General features: G+C 42.5%; 1 protein-coding gene across 3 annotated transcripts in view; it reads left to right on the forward strand.

Moving 5' to 3' along the window:
* The window catches only part of GALC (galactosylceramidase), a 38,318-nt gene extending 23,088 nt beyond the window's left edge, over positions 1–15,230 (forward strand). For all 3 annotated transcript variants that reach the window (XM_080974210.1, XM_080974209.1, XM_080974208.1), the window contains exons 8-17: positions 597–752; positions 1,505–1,629; positions 2,761–2,888; positions 4,379–4,468; positions 5,429–5,518; positions 7,696–7,840; positions 8,553–8,733; positions 10,461–10,621; positions 12,565–12,641; positions 13,444–15,230. In XM_080974210.1, coding sequence (XP_080830336.1) covers positions 597–752; positions 1,505–1,629; positions 2,761–2,888; positions 4,379–4,468; positions 5,429–5,518; positions 7,696–7,840; positions 8,553–8,733; positions 10,461–10,621; positions 12,565–12,641; positions 13,444–13,587 — 1,297 coding nt within the window. In that variant the 3' untranslated portion in view covers positions 13,588–15,230. The remainder of the gene's footprint in view (positions 1–596; positions 753–1,504; positions 1,630–2,760; positions 2,889–4,378; positions 4,469–5,428; positions 5,519–7,695; positions 7,841–8,552; positions 8,734–10,460; positions 10,622–12,564; positions 12,642–13,443) is intronic.
* Positions 15,231–17,275: the final 2,045 nt, after the last annotated feature.

Here is a 17,275-nt window from a genome sequence, read left to right on the forward strand (position 1 = left end):
GTAAATTATTATTATTTAGTCTATTAGCCACCCTTCACCAGCAGGTCCCAGACCTGGTTACAACAGTTTAAAATTCAGTATTCAGAATAGTTAAATGGCAGACTTTGGCAGAAATTAATAAATCCCTGACACTTTCAGGTTCAAGTATTTTGTTCTTCCGGGTCATGGACTTAACTGTGTATTGCATCCAAATGGATGATGCAGCCTGGCCTTCACCAACCCTGTGCCTTACAGACATCATGGACTGCAGTTTCCATCACCCCTGACTGTTGGGCATTCTAAATGGCACAGATAGGAGCTGGATTTCACAATGTCTGCAAGGCAGCAGGTTAAGAGATGGCAGATGCAAACACACAGGAAAAAGACACCCAATTTCACTGGATGTTCAGTGATTTGTTAAATGTATTCTAGAGGTGTTTGGATCCTAATCTCTCCTCCATGGAGGAAAGGACTGATAAGAAGAACTACTGCAAAAGAAAGAAAGAAAAGAAACTACAGTTTTCTAGAGTTTAAACTTACTGCAATCAAGTGTATTTAGAGTCCTTGCTTTGAGTTAAAATGCACTTTGTCCTTGCTTTTTGTTTTTCAATATCCAGGGCTCATTATCCAGGAACAAAAACGGTGCCTAGTGCGTTGCACACAAAGAAGAAACTCTGGGCTTCAGAAGACTATAGCACTTTCAATGATGAAGTGGGGGCAGGTTGCTGGGCTCGAATCCTGAACCAAAATTTTGTGAATGGGAAAATGACATCGTACGTCTTGACTTTCAAAGAATTATGTGTGTGTGTGTGTGTGTGTGTGTGTCTGCCTGTCTGTCTCTATCTATCTAGCAAGGTAGAATAAAACCTTGTCTAATTACCAGTAATTGGAAATGCTGGTTGCCAGGTTTGCATTTTTCAGCTAATGAAATCCCCGTGGACTTGTAACTTGTATTTCTTGACAGTCTGGTTCACTTTTATCCACAACAGAAGAAGTAGGCTCAAACACTTGATATTGTGGCCCAGATAAGTCTTAATTTCCCTCTTCACATGTTACCTCCAGTTGTTGTTGATGATCTGCATGATGACCTCTTGTTGGGAGAAAGACGGAGGGGAAATATGTCCCTGTTAATTCTCCTCAGTCTCTCAGCGGCTTTCAGTACCATCAACCATAGTATCCTTCTGGAGCGGCTGTCTGAGTTGGGGGTGGGTGGCACCCACTTTGCAGTTGGTCGGGTCCTGCTTGGATGGTCATTTCCAGAGGGTGATGCTTGGGGAGTGCTGTTCGGCCTTGTAGAGTCTTCACTGTGGGGGTTCAATTTGATCCTCCTTGCTGTTTAACAAGTAATCTGGAATTTTGGAGTACGTTGTCAGCAATATACTGATGACATACGTTGAGCTACAGCCCTTTCTCATAGACAAATATATTCCCGGTATATTTATTGGTCTAACCATAGCATGCTAGACCAATTCTTTACATGATTCTCTTTATTAATTCTTGTCTTCTTTATCTCTATATCACACAGCACTATTGCTTGGAATTTGGTGGCTAGTTACTATGAAGATTTACCTTTCGGCCGGTGTGGTTTAATGACAGCGCAGGAACCATGGAGCGGGCATTACACTGTGAACCCCCCCATATGGATAACAGGTATTTTTTTTAGACAGAGCTTTTTGAAATGAGATGTATGTTTTTCAATTGTGGCATTTTTCTAAGTTATTAAGGCCGCAGCACACTTCATTGGGCATACAAACTATTTAACCCAGCAGGGCTAACTTCTGCATAGATATGCATGGGATTGCACTGCAAATGTATTTTGAATTGCTGCTCTGTGATGCAATTTTTCAAATTTATTGGACAGCCTTTGTAGTAGTGATGTTCTTGGCAAGTTAACTAAGAGCTGGAAGGGAAAGGTTGTGGCGTATTTGGAAATTAACTTGTTTGGGCGCAATAAGGGCCAGCTCAAGGCACGATCAGCATGATAAAAAATGCCACGTATTCATGCTATACACACATACTTGCACATGTATTTACAGAGTAGCCCTAACTGTGGCTCAGAAGCCCTATTTAATTTAACAAGGTTTACTCCCAGGTAAGTGGAGTTAGGATTGCAAATTTTAGTAAGATTCCATGTTTCCCCCAGGGGGGCAGAACTAAGCAAATTCTCTTTCTGTGTGTTTGTGTATGTATATATATGTACATAGGGCCAGCTCTAGACATTTTGCTTTCTGTGGTGCAGCAGCAAATGATGCATTTTCTATCCCTAAAGTACATAGTACTCAAGGCCAACAAAGTTATTTTGGTATCTGGGGCAGAAAATACTGCAAGTTCCTCTCCTGTCTTGTAAAAAAATCAACAATAAATACACAAATATTTCCTGCAACGATTTCATGTCACCCCAAATTGGCTGCCAGAGATGGCTGCATCACTCTGCCTAATGTTAGGGCCAGTCCCCACCTCTCTGCATCAACCTGTGTGTGTAGAGCTGGAGTAGCCAACATGGTGTCCATGAGCACCACAGTGCCCTCAGATACATCTATGGCTCCTTCCTTGGGCCTCTGACCCTCCTGATTTTTATCTTAGTTTTGGAATTGGGGGATGTTTTGAGGGGGCGGGGGACTGTCTACTTTTTTCATTGTTTTCTTTTTCCCCCGCTGATGTCAGTTCTGTAAAAGCAAAAACCCTCAATGCAGTTTACAAAAAAGATAAAACTGTAGTAAAGTTATCAATAGAAAGAAAAAAACAACAACTTTCTTCTCTCCTTTTTCTGTTTTGACACAGCACACACTACCCATTTCACACAACCAGGCTGGTACTACCTGCAAGCCGATGGGCATCTGGAAAAAGGTGGCAGCTACGTGGCTCTGACTGATAGGCAAGGCAATCTCACGATCATCATTGAAACCATGGTAATGCTCTCTTAACGCACTCTGCCAATGTCTACCTAGCTCAGAACTGTATTCCAGCTAGTTAAAACAATGGTGTTTTAAAGGTACCTGTGCTGTATGCTGGTCTGCCATGGTCCGTTAGATGGAACTGTGATTGGGAAGGACCATCTATAAATCTCACCTCCTCTATGAATTCAGAAGCTGGCCTTAGATAACCTTCTGTCTCATAATCTCTGCCCCCATGCCTGCATTACAGGAGCCGTTTGTAGTGACCTATTTTATAGAATTGTGGAAAGGCAAGGTAAAATTGGTGAACCTGCAGCCCTCCAGATGTTGTTGAACCACAACTCCCATCATCCCTGGCCATCATCCATGATGGTGGGGGTGCTGATGGGAGTTGTGGTTCAACCGCACTGGGAGGGCCTACTTCTTTCTCCCATCCCTGTTGTAAGGGTTCCTGGAATGACATACCTGAAGTGCTTTGAACACTGGTGACATAGTCATTCAAAGTATGACAGTCATAGCACTATTGAGGTTCATGGCACTTAACAAGGAATGTGAGGACCACAAAACAAGGTGCTTACAAAAGTTTATTTTTCTGCAGCTGCTGCTGGCTTGTTATTGCATGATCTTGAATGGAGTTTGTTCAGTGTGATCTATGACCTGCTTCAGTTGCTAGCAATGCAAAGTTAGGTCATGTTTGTGCCAAGGTTTGAGACTTCTCAATGGAAGTTGCATGCAAGGAGCTTCCCGATTGACTTAGGGCATCGATGAATGTTAGCCTAATTCCTAGGATCACCCCCCCATTCCAAAAAAAGAAAGAAACACAACTTAGCACTTTGTTGCTGTGGGTAACAAACTGTGCACAGTTCCCAGTCTGGTCCTTCAGAGCAGTCCTGTTCTGATCCAGAGTTGATTTGATGTGGATTCAGGTCCTGGACTGAATTGGGGTTTAAAATTTTAATTAAGCTTGGGGTTGGAATGTGGGATGGGGTGGGGAGAAGAAGACACATGCAGGCAACTTACTGTCCCCCTTTGACCTCCCTATTGCTCCCCTTTTAACAGCCCCAAAGTGATCCAGGGTTGCCTTAACCCATTTTGGCTCAATTTTGGGTAGACCCAAATTGGCCCCGTTCAGGACCTGGAATTCAGCCAGAGTCAGCACATAGCTCCTAAGCAACACGTGGAGGCAACACTGTATTGTTAATACAGTGGTACCTCTGGATGCGAACGGGATCCATTCCGGAGTCCCGTTTGCAGCCAGAGCAGAATGCAACCCGCGTCTCTGCGTCTGCGTGTGCGCGGGTCGCGATTCGCTGCTTCTGCGCATGCGTGTGACGTCGTTTTGAGCGTCTGTGCATGCGTGAGTGGCGAAGAGTAACCTGAAAATGCTCAACCTGAAGCAACTTTAACCCGAGGTATGACTATGTGATGCTTTTGAGTATTAGTTTCAGATAATTGTCTTGAGTTGAGATGGTGGTTGATGTGAGTTCCTTGCTGTTCATTTTCAGACTCACGACCACTCCAAGTGCATCAGGCCACCACTATTTCCCTACTTTGTGTCACCACAGAAAGCAACTTTCCATCTCAAAGGATCCTTTGTAAGTAAATGCCATACACTTAATTTGCTGCCTCTCACTTCTTTGTGCTGCCACTAATGTGCAATATATGTGCAGTAGGACATATGAAGAAAACAGAATCTTGGAATAATTGTGTGTGTGATACATATTTGTTATTTTGAAGTGTCTGTGTAGCTAGACACCATATATAAATAATCCTACTTATTTTATACTCAGCCGATCACAGCTTTGGATCACTCATTAGTAGGTCTGTTCTGTATGATGCATTTTTTGTGTGTGTGTTATGGCACCTACCCTTCCACTGAATGTTGGACAGCTGCTGTCTCTATTGCCTTTTTGGCAGCAGCTGAAGACCTTTCTTTTTCAGCAGAGATTTGACTCGTACCAGATTTGAAATTGTTTTTAATATATGATATTGTTTGTATATATTTTATTGTTAAATTGTCTTGAGACGTTTAATAAAAAATGGTTTTAAAAAGGGCGGACTTTGCCGCCACAGACTTACAATCTATGCATTCCTATTGAGTTGCAGTTGTATATGAATAAATTAATATTAAAACAGTAGGCAGCTAGGTGTTCTAGATCCATTGTGTTTGGTTATTGACACCAGCCCATGATCTTTATGTGGGCCTTACATCTGCCAGGAGGAAGACTTCTACTTTGCTCTGGCATTGGGAACCTCTTTGACTGTAGCTCCCATAAACCTAATCCAGCATGGCCAATGATTTGGATGATTAGAGTTGTAGTTCAACAAAATCTGGAGGGCCACATTTGCCCCATTCCTGATTAAGCTGGAATCTACACACGTATAAAATCCATTGTGAAAATGCTTTTTTAAAAAATGCTTTGAAAAATACATTGAATTTGGCATAGCTCACTGTTGCCATCCAGTGTCACCTTTGTATATTGCACTTTACAACACATTCAGAAACCTAAAGGGTTTATAAGAAGACTCATGAAAGTTTTCTCCCCCTTCCTCAGAGCAAGCTGAAATCTCTTCACATGTGGTATTCTAAACTTGAATTTAATTCTCCCAACTCCACATTGTTCCAGTCTCTTGGACCCGTAAATGTAAGTGTGCCTTAATTTATTTACGAGATCACTTTACCCCATAAATGTCAGCTCGATTGCTTTGATCTGCTGAACTGGCACTGATTCTTGCCTATCCAGACATGTAGAATGTTGACATGTCTTTTATCATTGACTGTAAATATTTTTTTAATGTTTTAAATGGTTGTTTTCAACTGCCCCCCCCCCCAATAACTCTATTTTTTTTATTCTTTTGTAAACCGCTTTCAGGTTTTATTACCATCAAGCGGTATATAAATCTTATAAAATTAATTAATTAATTTATAGCAAAATACTGCAGTCTTCAAGAAGAAAAAAAAACCATGTTGCTTGTGATCTTTTCTCCAGGCGTATAAATAAAGGCCTGATGAGTCCTCAACATGCTAAATATTGATTCTGTTTACTGCATACTCACTACTGTCCCAGGCCTGAAATGTAATGCCTCACTGTACTTACCTATAATGCCTTGTATTGTTGCAGTAAAATGTCACATCTAGAGGTTGTGGCTAAAGCTTAGTCAACCTGGTAGTGATAATCTGAAGCAGGACCATTTTGTTACCTCGCCGGTCCTAGGCTTGTACCCAAGATGAAAGATTTCACCTGTATTTCCTGCCTCTAGTCAGCCACTTGTGCATCATCTCTCTCTCTCTCCCCCTCTCTCATTTTTATTAAATTTTCATCCAATGACTTCCCTTCTTCTCTTTCCATGATTCATTTTGCCTATCTTACATCCCTGCATATTTTACAATAACCATTCCAATCGGTTTTCCACTATTACGTCCATCAATATTACGTTGCCAGCGTTTTGAGCTGTACACAGTTATTTTCCATATACTCAATAAACATTTTCCAATCTTCCTTTAATGTATGTTCTTCTTGCTCTCTTATTCTATATGCCAAATCTGCAAGCTGTGCATTTTCTGTCAACTTGAGTTGCCAATCCCCTTTAGATGGGACCTCACTCACTTTCCATTTTGGAGCTAACAAAACATGGGCCACAGTTGTTGCATACATAAATAACCTTTTCTGATACCTGAGGATTTCAGTCTGGATTATACCCAGCAGAAAGGACTCTGGTTTTTTGTTTTTTTTGGGGGGGGGGAAGCAATTTTAAACATTTTTTTCAGTTCATTATAAATAATTTCCCAAAACTCTTTTACCTTTTTACATGTCCACCACATGTGAAAGAATGTTCCCTTCACCTCTTTACACTTTACATTTCCACTTCCTATCTTGTAAATCTTGGCCAGCCTAGGTAAAGGTAAAGGGACCCCTGACCATTAGGTCCAGTTGTAGCCGACTCTGCGGTTGTGGCGCTCATCTCGCTTTATTGGCCGAGGGAGCCGGCATACAGCTTCCGGGTCATGTGGCCAGCATGACTAAGCCACTTCTGGTGAACTAGAGCAGCACGGAAACGCCATTTACCTTCCTGCCGGAGCAGTACCTATTTATCTACTTGCACTTTGACGTGCTTTTGAACTGCTAGGTTGGCAGGAGCAGGGAGGGAGCAACGGGAGCTCACCCCGTCGCGGGGATTTGAACCGCCGACCTTCTGATCGGCAAGTCCTAGGCTCTGGGGTTTAACCCACAACGCCACCTGCGTCCCATCTTGGCCAGCCTACTTGGAGTTAAATGCCATCTATGAATAATTTTCAAATAGTTCTCTTTCAAAGAATGTTGTTGTTGTTTAGTCGTTTAGTCGTGTCCGACTCTTCGTGACCCCATGGACCAGAGCACGCCAGGCACTCCTGTCTTCCACTGCCTCCCGCAGTTTGGTCAGACTCATGTTTGTAGCTTCGAGAACACTGTCCAACCATCTCGTCCTCTGTCGTCCCCTTCTCCTTGTGCCCTCCATCTTTCCCAACATCAGGGTCTTTTCCAGGGAGTCTTCTCATGAGGTGGCCAAAGTATTGGAGCCTCAGCTTCATGATCTGTCCTTCCAGTGAGCACTCAGGGCTGATTTCCTTAAGAATGGATGCGTTTGATCTTCTTGCAGTCCATGGGACTCTCAAGGGTCTCCTCCAGCACCATAATTCAAAAGCATCAATTCTTCGGAGATCAGCCTTCTTTATGGTCCAGCTCTCACTTCCATACATCACTACCGGGAAAACCATGTAGTAACATGCTATAAATTTCAAGTCGCTTTTCCAAAGTTTCTTGTGCATCCTTTCTCCACGCAGGTTTCCGAAGGCGTGTTGATACTAAATCTGGGTCTGGATGAGGTCTATACTTTGACAACCTTGACAGCAGGCTTTGAGAAGCCTTTCCCGGATCCTCCTGCATCCCAGCCATTTCCTTCCGATTACAAGGATGATTTCAATATTCGTAAGTAACACTTGGAAGTCATTATTTGGGGTTGGGAGGTGGGATGGGACATTATCTAGCGGTCCCTGGCTAGCACAGGGTCCTTATCAATAGTATTAATTCTCAAGCATATGTGATTAGAAGTCTGCATTAACACAAATGTTTGACCTGGGGAGTATCCTGGCTCCTCTGTCTGGCCCTCTCGATTCTCCGCAGCCACACACCTCCCTGTCTCTGTTCGGACCCTGAGCCTGGCTGTGATGTGTCTGATAAAGCCTCTTGCTTGACAGGGTTAAGGATGGAGAGGAAAGTGAGGTGAGGAAAGTGTAGAAGGTAGCCTACTTTGCAAAGGTGACGTTTACATGTGTGGCCCCACATGCCACTGCCACGTGGTCCTTGGAAAAGGAAAAGGATGTGGCTTCCAGGCTGTAGAAGGTTCCCTAGCTTGCAAGGTCAAAAACAGCCATCCGTGTTGAGATTTGCATCCAGTGCCGGAACTGCTTGCAGGTTAGGATTGAGGATCCTCCATGGGCTTCAATTCCTGAGAGGCTTTCAGGTGCCCTCTTCAACTTGGATGACTCTAATGAAACACTCAGTTTGTTACCAAATTGGGGGGATGTCAGCTCTGTGTCAGGTTCTGCCTGCTGCGTCCCTGGTGTTGCTGAGAGAAGCTGTCACTTCTTCTTTCGTAGTGCAGGCGAGTGAAATAACGAGCTTTCTGTTCTCCCAACAGGCAACCCGCCTTTCAGTGAGGCCCCAAACTTTGCCGATCAAACTGGGGTGTTTGAGTACTTTGTAAACGTTTCTGATCCTGGGGAGCATGTCTTCACCCTTCGACAGGTGGTGACGCAGAGGCCTATAACCTGGGTTACTGAATCAGAGCATCCCATCAGCATTATTGGCAACTATAAATGGTATGTAATTAAACACAGTGCAACCCGCTGAATTTCCAGCTTGGTGCAAAGTTGCAGTGGAATCCAGTAATTGCACTGATTTTGTTAGCTGCGGTATGCAGATTTGAACATCAGTGAATGCAAAAGGGCACCCCTCACCCATGAACTGCAAAATGTCTTTCTTTGCTGGGTTTTTGTGGTCGCATAAACCGGGTGCTGCATGGCGACGTACAGTATTTAATGTGATTCAAGGCTGCCACCTGCTGTTGTCTTAGCATAACTACGTGAAAAGAAGCTGATGGAAATCAAGGTGTTGCAGAGAGTGATTGTATGAGCATGCATGGTTGAACGTAAAAAGAAAACTGCCTTAGATTGTGTGTTTGGAAATCGGAGTGTTACAGGATTGTGAATCAACTATGGTTCTGAGTATTACTTGCTACTCTTTTTATCTCTTAAGTATTGGAGCTCTGCGCTTATAAACGTGCTGCAGTCCCTGCAGTTTAGTTTTTCTTATCAATTTGGTTTTTTGCTCTATAATAAAGATGCTGGGTTGTGTTCAGTGACGTCACTGCACGATTGGAACAACTACTGCTCACACAACAGAACTTACCGTTCTCTTTCCTCCCCGTTTGCCCCCCACCCTAAAAAAAAATTGCTCTTGGGTTTCCCTAACCCTCTGGAATAGATTTAGTTGGTGAGGAGGAGGAGAGGAAGCGGGTGTTCAATTTTACAAGTGAAAATCATTTTGCTCGCATAATAATGTAATTGGATACAACAGGTCTTTTTTCAGGGGGTACTCAGGGGTATGCATTACTGGCACCCCCCCTTGGTGAAAAAGTGTGGCACTTATTGTAACAGCTTCGTGGTGAGTACCAGCACCTATTTTTCCACGGGGGAAAAGCACTGGCTACAACTCCATTTGAGGGTGGCTTACATATAAAAACAAAAAGCAGTTGGCTAGGTGCCTCTGTTCCTTTCCTATCTTCTTCCTCCACTCCCTGGGATTCTGTTATTTAGAGTTTGGATTTGATATCCCGCTTTATCACTACCCTAGGGAGTCTCAAAGCGGCTAACATTCTCCTTTCCCTTCCTCCCCCACAACAAACACTCTGTGAGGTGAGTGGGGCTGAGAGACTTCAGAGAAGTGTGACTGGCCCAAGGTCACCCAGCAGCTGCATGTGGAGGAGCAGGGAATTGAACCCGGTTCACCAGATTACAAGTCTACTGCTCTTAACCACTACACCACACTGCCTCTGCACAGTCGTTTTGCTGCTCCTGCTCCCATGGAGTTATGCCAGGCTAGCAAAGAAACTCAATGGTGCATATCGCTTCTGGCAGGGATGGCACAGCTGGGATAGCAGAGGAATGGACAGTTGTACTGGGTGCCTCCTTGGGTGTGGTTGCTGTTCACCTTAAGCAGTTGCATCTATGCAGCTCTTGGAAAATGATGTGTGTGTGTGGGGGGGGGGAATAGTCAACCTCTGTTGTGCCACAGTACTGATCCAGATTCCACCTCTCCCACCAGCTGCAGTGTCTAAACACAAAACAAGTTCAGGAAGAACTGTATTATAATTATTACAATATGTTTATTTATTGATACTCTGCCTTTTTCCCTGACAGAGATTTGTGCATACATGTCCTTAAATATGTTTACACTTAGAAGTGGTTGGGATTTTTCTTGTTGTTGGAAGACTAATGCCAAAACTGACACTTTTCCAGCGCTGAGAACTGCATTTGTCTTTTTGCAGGGTAAACCTAACAATAACTTGCGACATTTACATAGAATCAAATGATGGAGGTGCATTCATTGCGGGAAGAGTGAACAAAGGTGGGATATACACCAAAGCCGCTAAAGGCATTTTCTTCTGGGTATTTCCTGACGGTACATACCGAGTTACAGGTGATCTCGGTGAGTATCCTTTAAAATGGATTTTGCATGCTTAATTAAATAGTTGCAGCTTATCCTGCAGTAGGTAATGCAGAATGGCATTTCTAAGGGTTTGAGGCTTGCACGGCAAAACCATTATGCAATAGTTCCCTTACTTGTAATTGCTGTTTTCTGTTGGTTGTCCTCCCCCACCCCTCATTTGATTTTGATTTCAAACCAAGGTGCCTTGCTAGCTTATCAGATAATAATTATAACTGGCACAGAGCAATCAAAGTGAAACTTTTTCAACCTAAAACTGTTCTGAATGGTTCTTATTTGCAGTGTTAAATGCTCAAGTGTAGAAGGAGGGCCAGCTGCTTTAGAATATTGAAAGTGTTTCTAAGTGGTTTAATATTTTTTGAAAAAATCCCTAAGTAGCATACAAAACAGACAAAAATAATAATAACACACTATCAAAAAACAAACAAACCAGGAACTTGGTAAGAACAGGGTCCAATCTGGTAAAATCACCAGGTCAGAAAGGCATCTGCCTCCCATTTTTTTCTTAAGAACTCAGGTGTGAAATTGCTGATCTTTGAACAAATATTATTATTATTATTGCTTTAAAACATTTATAAACCTGCTTAATCTCTCAAACAGTATACAGAAATACCAACCTTCAAAAAGTAAAAACACAAGCAAAAATAAAAAAAAACAGTGGAATAGTATTATAAAAGTGGGTAAAAAACAGAAATTCAGTAATAAATAAGGTGTAGCCTTAGGGGTCAGGGAGCACCTGGGCAAAAATATGTCCTTAGAAGATACCTGAAGCAACTGATGGCTGATGCTTCATGTATGGCAGAGGAAAGGGCACAATGTCGACACAAATTTCAGGCCACCACGCTGTGATAGTCTGTTGGGTGCGCTGCTGTGAGTAAAATATCAAGTCACCTTTTGCTTGATCAAATGGATGACTTTAGAGTCCATGGCCTACAAGGCCTTTGTACAAAGGTGTTGGTTTTTTAAAAAACAAACAAGCAAACACCACAATCTTAGATCTAGGCTCTAGAGGTTTGAAATCTGGAAGGCCTCTGAGGCATGTGCATAGGCCCTCAAATAGTGTGCCTGTTCGGAATGGCAAATAATGTAGCTGCTCTAAGGAAGAGCCATTTTTGTGTAATGGCCAGGAGTTCTTGTGATTGTAAACGCTGTGGCAATATGCTAAAAACATTGAATTCTGTTTTCCCACTGCTTACTAAATTAGTCATGCAATCTTAAGAGTTTTAGAGCTGGAAGGGACCCCAAAGGTCATCTAGTCCAACCCCCTGCAATGCAGGAATCTCAGCTAAAGCATCCATGACAGAACCACCCAACTTCTGATTGGAAACCTCCAAGGAAGGAGAGTCCACAACCTCCCAAGGGTGACAATTCATCACTTTGTCCCATGCAGTCGATAGCCATTCACTGATGGAAGAAGGAGAATTAATCTCCCCTCCTTCCCATTTAACAGCAATCTAAATGAGCTACTGTTTCGAGTAATGAACAATAATTACTTAATCTTCAGGTAGACTATTATATCTAATATAACAGGACAGAATAAGCACTGGGCCTAAAGGAAAATCATTTGTTGTCATGCTTCCAATTTTATTTGCAATAGAGTTCCAATACAGTGGTACTTCGAGTTACAAACACCTTAGGTTACAAACGTTTCAGGTTACAAACTCCCCTAACCTGGAAGAGTTACCTCGAGTTGAGAACTTTGGCCCGGGATGAGAACGGAAATCGTGTGCCGGCGGCGCAGCGGCAGCAGTAGGCCCCATTAGCGAAAGTGGTGCTTCAGAATAAGAACAGTTTCAGGTTAAGAACGGACCTCTGGAACGAATTAAGTTCGTAACTAGAGGTACCACTGTAATGTATAATTTTAGGGCATGTCCCAAATAAAGAAAATGTTCTGAAGCAGCTTTTTCTTCTTTTTCTTCATGCAGGTGGGGAAGAAGTCTTGATGAAAGGACTGTCTGGTGTGCGAGCCAAGGCATGGCATACCCTCACTCTGATTCTTACGGTAAGCACCGAAGCTGGAGCATAAAATAAGATTCATTTTGACTGATAGCAAGGGGTGGCATTTAAACTCTTTAGGGTTCTAAAATAGCTATAAACCTAAAATAGCTTATAAGCCTAAAATAGCTATAATTTAATTTGCTATGAGAAGTATTAGCCCTGATGAATATTGATGACCTGCTAATACCACTTGTCCGTCATAACAGGTGGAACCTACAATGAAAATGCTGCAGTGTGGAGTGTTTTAGTTCAGGGTTTCAGCCAGCCAAACCTCTTTTCAGGGTATTCCATTCCATAGCCCCTAAGCAGGCTTTGTCTTCCCTGGACTGTTTTCCTCCACCCCTGCTCCCTCTGCAGAAACCTTAGTGTACCCTGGAGCATCTCTCATCTTGTATGTAGATGATAGTGTTTTGGCTATATAAGGATCCACACTTGGAAAACCTGCTTTGCTATCAGTACATAGGATTTTCCAGAGGTGCAGCCACGGTAGTCTCTTGCAGCAAAAACAATGAAAGGCAGAACATATCCACCATGGGTAGTAGCCATTGATAGCCATATCCTCAATGAATTTGTCTGGTCCTCTTTCTCAAGCCATCCAAGTTGGTGACCGTCACTACTGATTGTGGGAGCAAATGCCTTACCTTAACTAAAACTGAATGGGCATTGGGAAACACACTTGGATGTCTTTCACTTCAACTCACTTTGCAAAGCAGTTTCCAGATAGCTTTGCAGCCCTCGTTCTCGACCAGTTTACTGAAATCCACATCAGACCCTGTACATTAATGTTCTCCCCTTACTTTTGACAGGGCACCAATGCGTCTGGCATGTTAAATGGCTATCCTCTCTGGGCGAACGTCACCGTAACGGATCCTGGAAACGGGTGGGCAGCTATTGGGACTCACACTTATGAATTTACACAATTTGACAACTTTCATGTTCAGGCCGACTGAGACGCCCGTCATACTTCAACAAGCCAATTCTTGACTCCTTTTAACTTGAGCCAGTTTCAACTCCATTGCCGTCGTCATTTTGTAATTGACATTGGTACAGAATTTTTGTTTCTTTTCCCCTCCAGCTTTTGTGAACGAATTCAGCTTTCTTCTAAAGTTTAAATGCGTTTGTGTCGTCCTAATTAGGATTTTCTCAGAATTCCGTTTTCTCTCTTGGCAGAAAGAATTAGTTTCATTAAGTCTCTCTCTGTCCCCTCGCCCCCTTTTCTTTTACAAAGTATAAATGGAACTGGAGCAGAGTCCTTGTCGTTTCATTGGTGGGAATTGTGACTGTTTAGCCTCATTTTAAGAAATGTGCAACAGAGACCTCAGAAAACTGCTGTTTTCAACTGTTTCAAAAGCTATAAAGTCCATTTCTTTTCAGAAGTGCCTGGTGTATCTGGTTGTTATGAAGTGCTGTGAACTGAAAGATCCTTTTGCCTCTTTCGTACTTTATTTGAGGTGATGGAATAAGGGACTCAGTGGATTTAAATGTCTCCTTCCAGGAAAGGAAAGGTTTCACTCCTCCTCTTCTAAAGTCTTAATTAATATATCTGTTTTTAATGAAAAGCCAGCTGCTAGCTGGCTTCCTTATGAAGTGCCTTATTTTAAACTACCTCTGCTAATGGCAGTGTAGCAAATATGTCGATGGTGCTTGTCACTGTTTGAAGGTTTGATAACCCCACAACTTGCCTCGCCTCTTTGAGCTTCTCTTCTAAGCTTGTCTGCCTCTTTCGGTAAATGGAAGGGGGAAAGAATCTGTAAAAGTAATATGGATGAAAAATCAAGGGAGAATGTTTAACCCCACCCTCACGATCCTAAGAGCTAATTTGCACAAGTCAGTTTGAGAGCGCTTGAAGTTGCCAAGCTTTCAGCCATGCACCATTTGTGGGAATCGCAACCTCCATATGGGTCAAGTTAAATATGTGTCCTGCAAGGAGAAAATAGCTCGTACAAACAATAACTTTGCATGAGTCCAATTGCAACTTTATTGGTGACCAGAGAAATCACCGTGAACTGTCCTTGAGACATGTAATGCTTGTACTGACTGCTAATCTATGGTGGCAAATTTCAGGCTTGCAGGATATGGTAGAGCTATGAGGTTCACCAGCTAGACATGGGTGCAAAGTAAGGAAAGTGATTGTGGAGACAGAGACAGGGTTTTTTGTCAGCTGGAACTCAATTCAGACCAAATTCAAAAGTGCAGATAAAAATGTTCCTTATAGCATTTCCTTCTTGATGGGCTTTGACCATAAGCAATGAAGATGTAAGGTCATGACTGATTGGCTGCATTTATTCCAAAGATTTCTCTCCCTTTTTGTGCTAGGGCAGATAATTTCTATTTTTGCATTGTGTACTAAATGTAGCATAATCACAGTATTTGTTTCTTGTTAATTTATTAAATGGTAGACTTCAGAGTTGCTTGGTTTGTGAATGTTCTCAACAAGTTAATGTTTGCTGAATGTTTGGACCTCTCATGATTCTTAACAAGAATTCTTAACAAGAATTGCCTTGATGTTACAGCGAAAAGCTGGCATATGGTGGCTGACTACCACAAAGCCTAATGTTTCAAACTGGAAAAATAAATGCTGCTTTAAAACCTTTATATGTCTACAGTACTGCTTTAAAAATTGTTACTTTTTCTGAAGGTTCGGAGGTAAGCTTTCCTCTTCTGTAGAGTCTGATCTCAAACCCAAAGAGGCATGTATTTTCACAGCCTCCTTCACTAAATAGGAATATACACTGAAGGGTTTCACCACATGTGTGGTCTGCATTTTACAATGACCAAGCAATAAATCATATATTGGCAACACAATTAAAATAAAAACAAAATCAGTTGGAAATATAGGAACACTTTGAAGAATATCCAGATTCTTGTCCACAAGAGGGAGCCCCATCCAAATCTACTGGGTCTTCAGGTTTAGCCTTAGAAGTTGCATTATTTGGATAAAGCATACAGTGATTAACATTTTGGCAAAATATCCTAAGCAGTTTACACACACACATACAAAAAATGTGCAAACAGAAATCAAGATAACAACAAACATGGTAGGATATTACAAACAGAAATCAAAATACAAGAGGTACATTAGAAAAATGTCTTCATTTAAAATAACATTCAGCAGCTGCACGGAATAAAAGTGGGAAGTCCGTATCACCTGTTTTTCATCTTGTATTTGTTCAGTGTAGGTGTAGGTAAATCAGTGTAGCAGATAGCATTTTTATGGAACAAAATTTATGTACCACTTGATCATAAGAGAAACTATGAGTGGTTTACAAAAATACAAAATAAAACATTACAGTTACCTACAAACACTTAAATCGAGTACGTAGAAGCATTCAAAATATGATTGAAATAAAGAGAAGCTAAAAAGAGATAAAACACATGTAACTTCTCCATGTCTAGGTAAGCTTGCCTAAACAAAAATGATTTAAGCAGGTACCAAAAAAGAGTACAGTGAAAGTGCCTGCCTGATATCAATACACAGAGAGTTCCAAACCGTAGGTGCTGCCACACTAAAGGATTGATTTATGAGGAACCTGTAGCACTGCTAGTTCTGGAGACTCAGGTGGTTGGCAGGGTATATGTGGTTTAAGGCGATCCCGCATGTCAATGAGTCTCAGGCTGTTAAGGGCTTTCTATGCTAATATAACCTTGAACTTGGCAAATGGACAACCAGTGGAAACTAAGCAAAGGTGTTACATGCTAACAAGGTCTCACTGCTGTCATCAACAGTGCAGCAGCACTCAGCACTAACCACGGTTTCTAGATCCTGTGCAGGGAAAGCCCCACATACCGTGTGTTGCAGTTATCTAATCTTAAAGTCACCAGTGCCTGAATTGCGGTCAGGCTCTCTTGGTCTAGGAATGGCTGTAGCCGTTGCGCCAATCGCAGCAGGTAGAAGGTGCTTCTGGTCACTGAGGCTTCCAGAGCCTGTGTGGTGTAGTGGTTAAGAGCGGTAGACTCCTAATCTGGTGAACCGGGTTCGTGTCTCCGCTCCTCCACATGCAGCTGCTGGGTGACCTTGGGCCAGTCACACTTCTCTGAAGTCTCTCAGCCCCACTTACCTCACAGAGTGTTTGTTGTGGGGGAGGAAGGGAAAGGAGAATGTTAGCCGCTTTGAGACTCCTTCGGGTAGTGATAAAGCGGGATATCAAATCCAAACTACTACTCCTCCTCTTCTTCTTCTTCTTCTTCTTCTTCTTCTTCTTCTTCTTCTTCTTCTTCTTCTTCCTGGGCCTCCAGCAACAGAGCTGGATCAAGAAACATACCCAAACTCTTCACTTGCCTCTGTAGGGGGAATACAGCCTTTTCCAGGGCACTGCTAGTCCAGTCTTCACAAGGTAGTAATCCAACCATGGTAAGGAAGCGCCTTGCACCCCCTATCTTCCTTCCATCTTTCATATCACTTGCAGTAAATACGACATCAACGGTGAGCCCTGATTGATGCGTTGGACCATTAGAGAATTATGGAATTGGTTTGGGTGGCTTCTGTTCAAATCAGAACTGGGCTAACAAATCCAGCCAGCTCTTTTTTGACCACTTGCAAGAGGAAAATAAATTTCCCTGATTTCTTTCTCTTTTTTATTTAAAGCCGTGTGCCACTCAGAATCATGTGGTTGGCAGGAAACAGAGCACCTTGCAATG

This window comes from Podarcis pityusensis (genome assembly GCF_964106645.2).
Source record: "Podarcis pityusensis genome assembly, chromosome: 1".
Lineage (NCBI taxonomy): Eukaryota > Metazoa > Chordata > Lepidosauria > Squamata > Lacertidae > Podarcis > Podarcis pityusensis.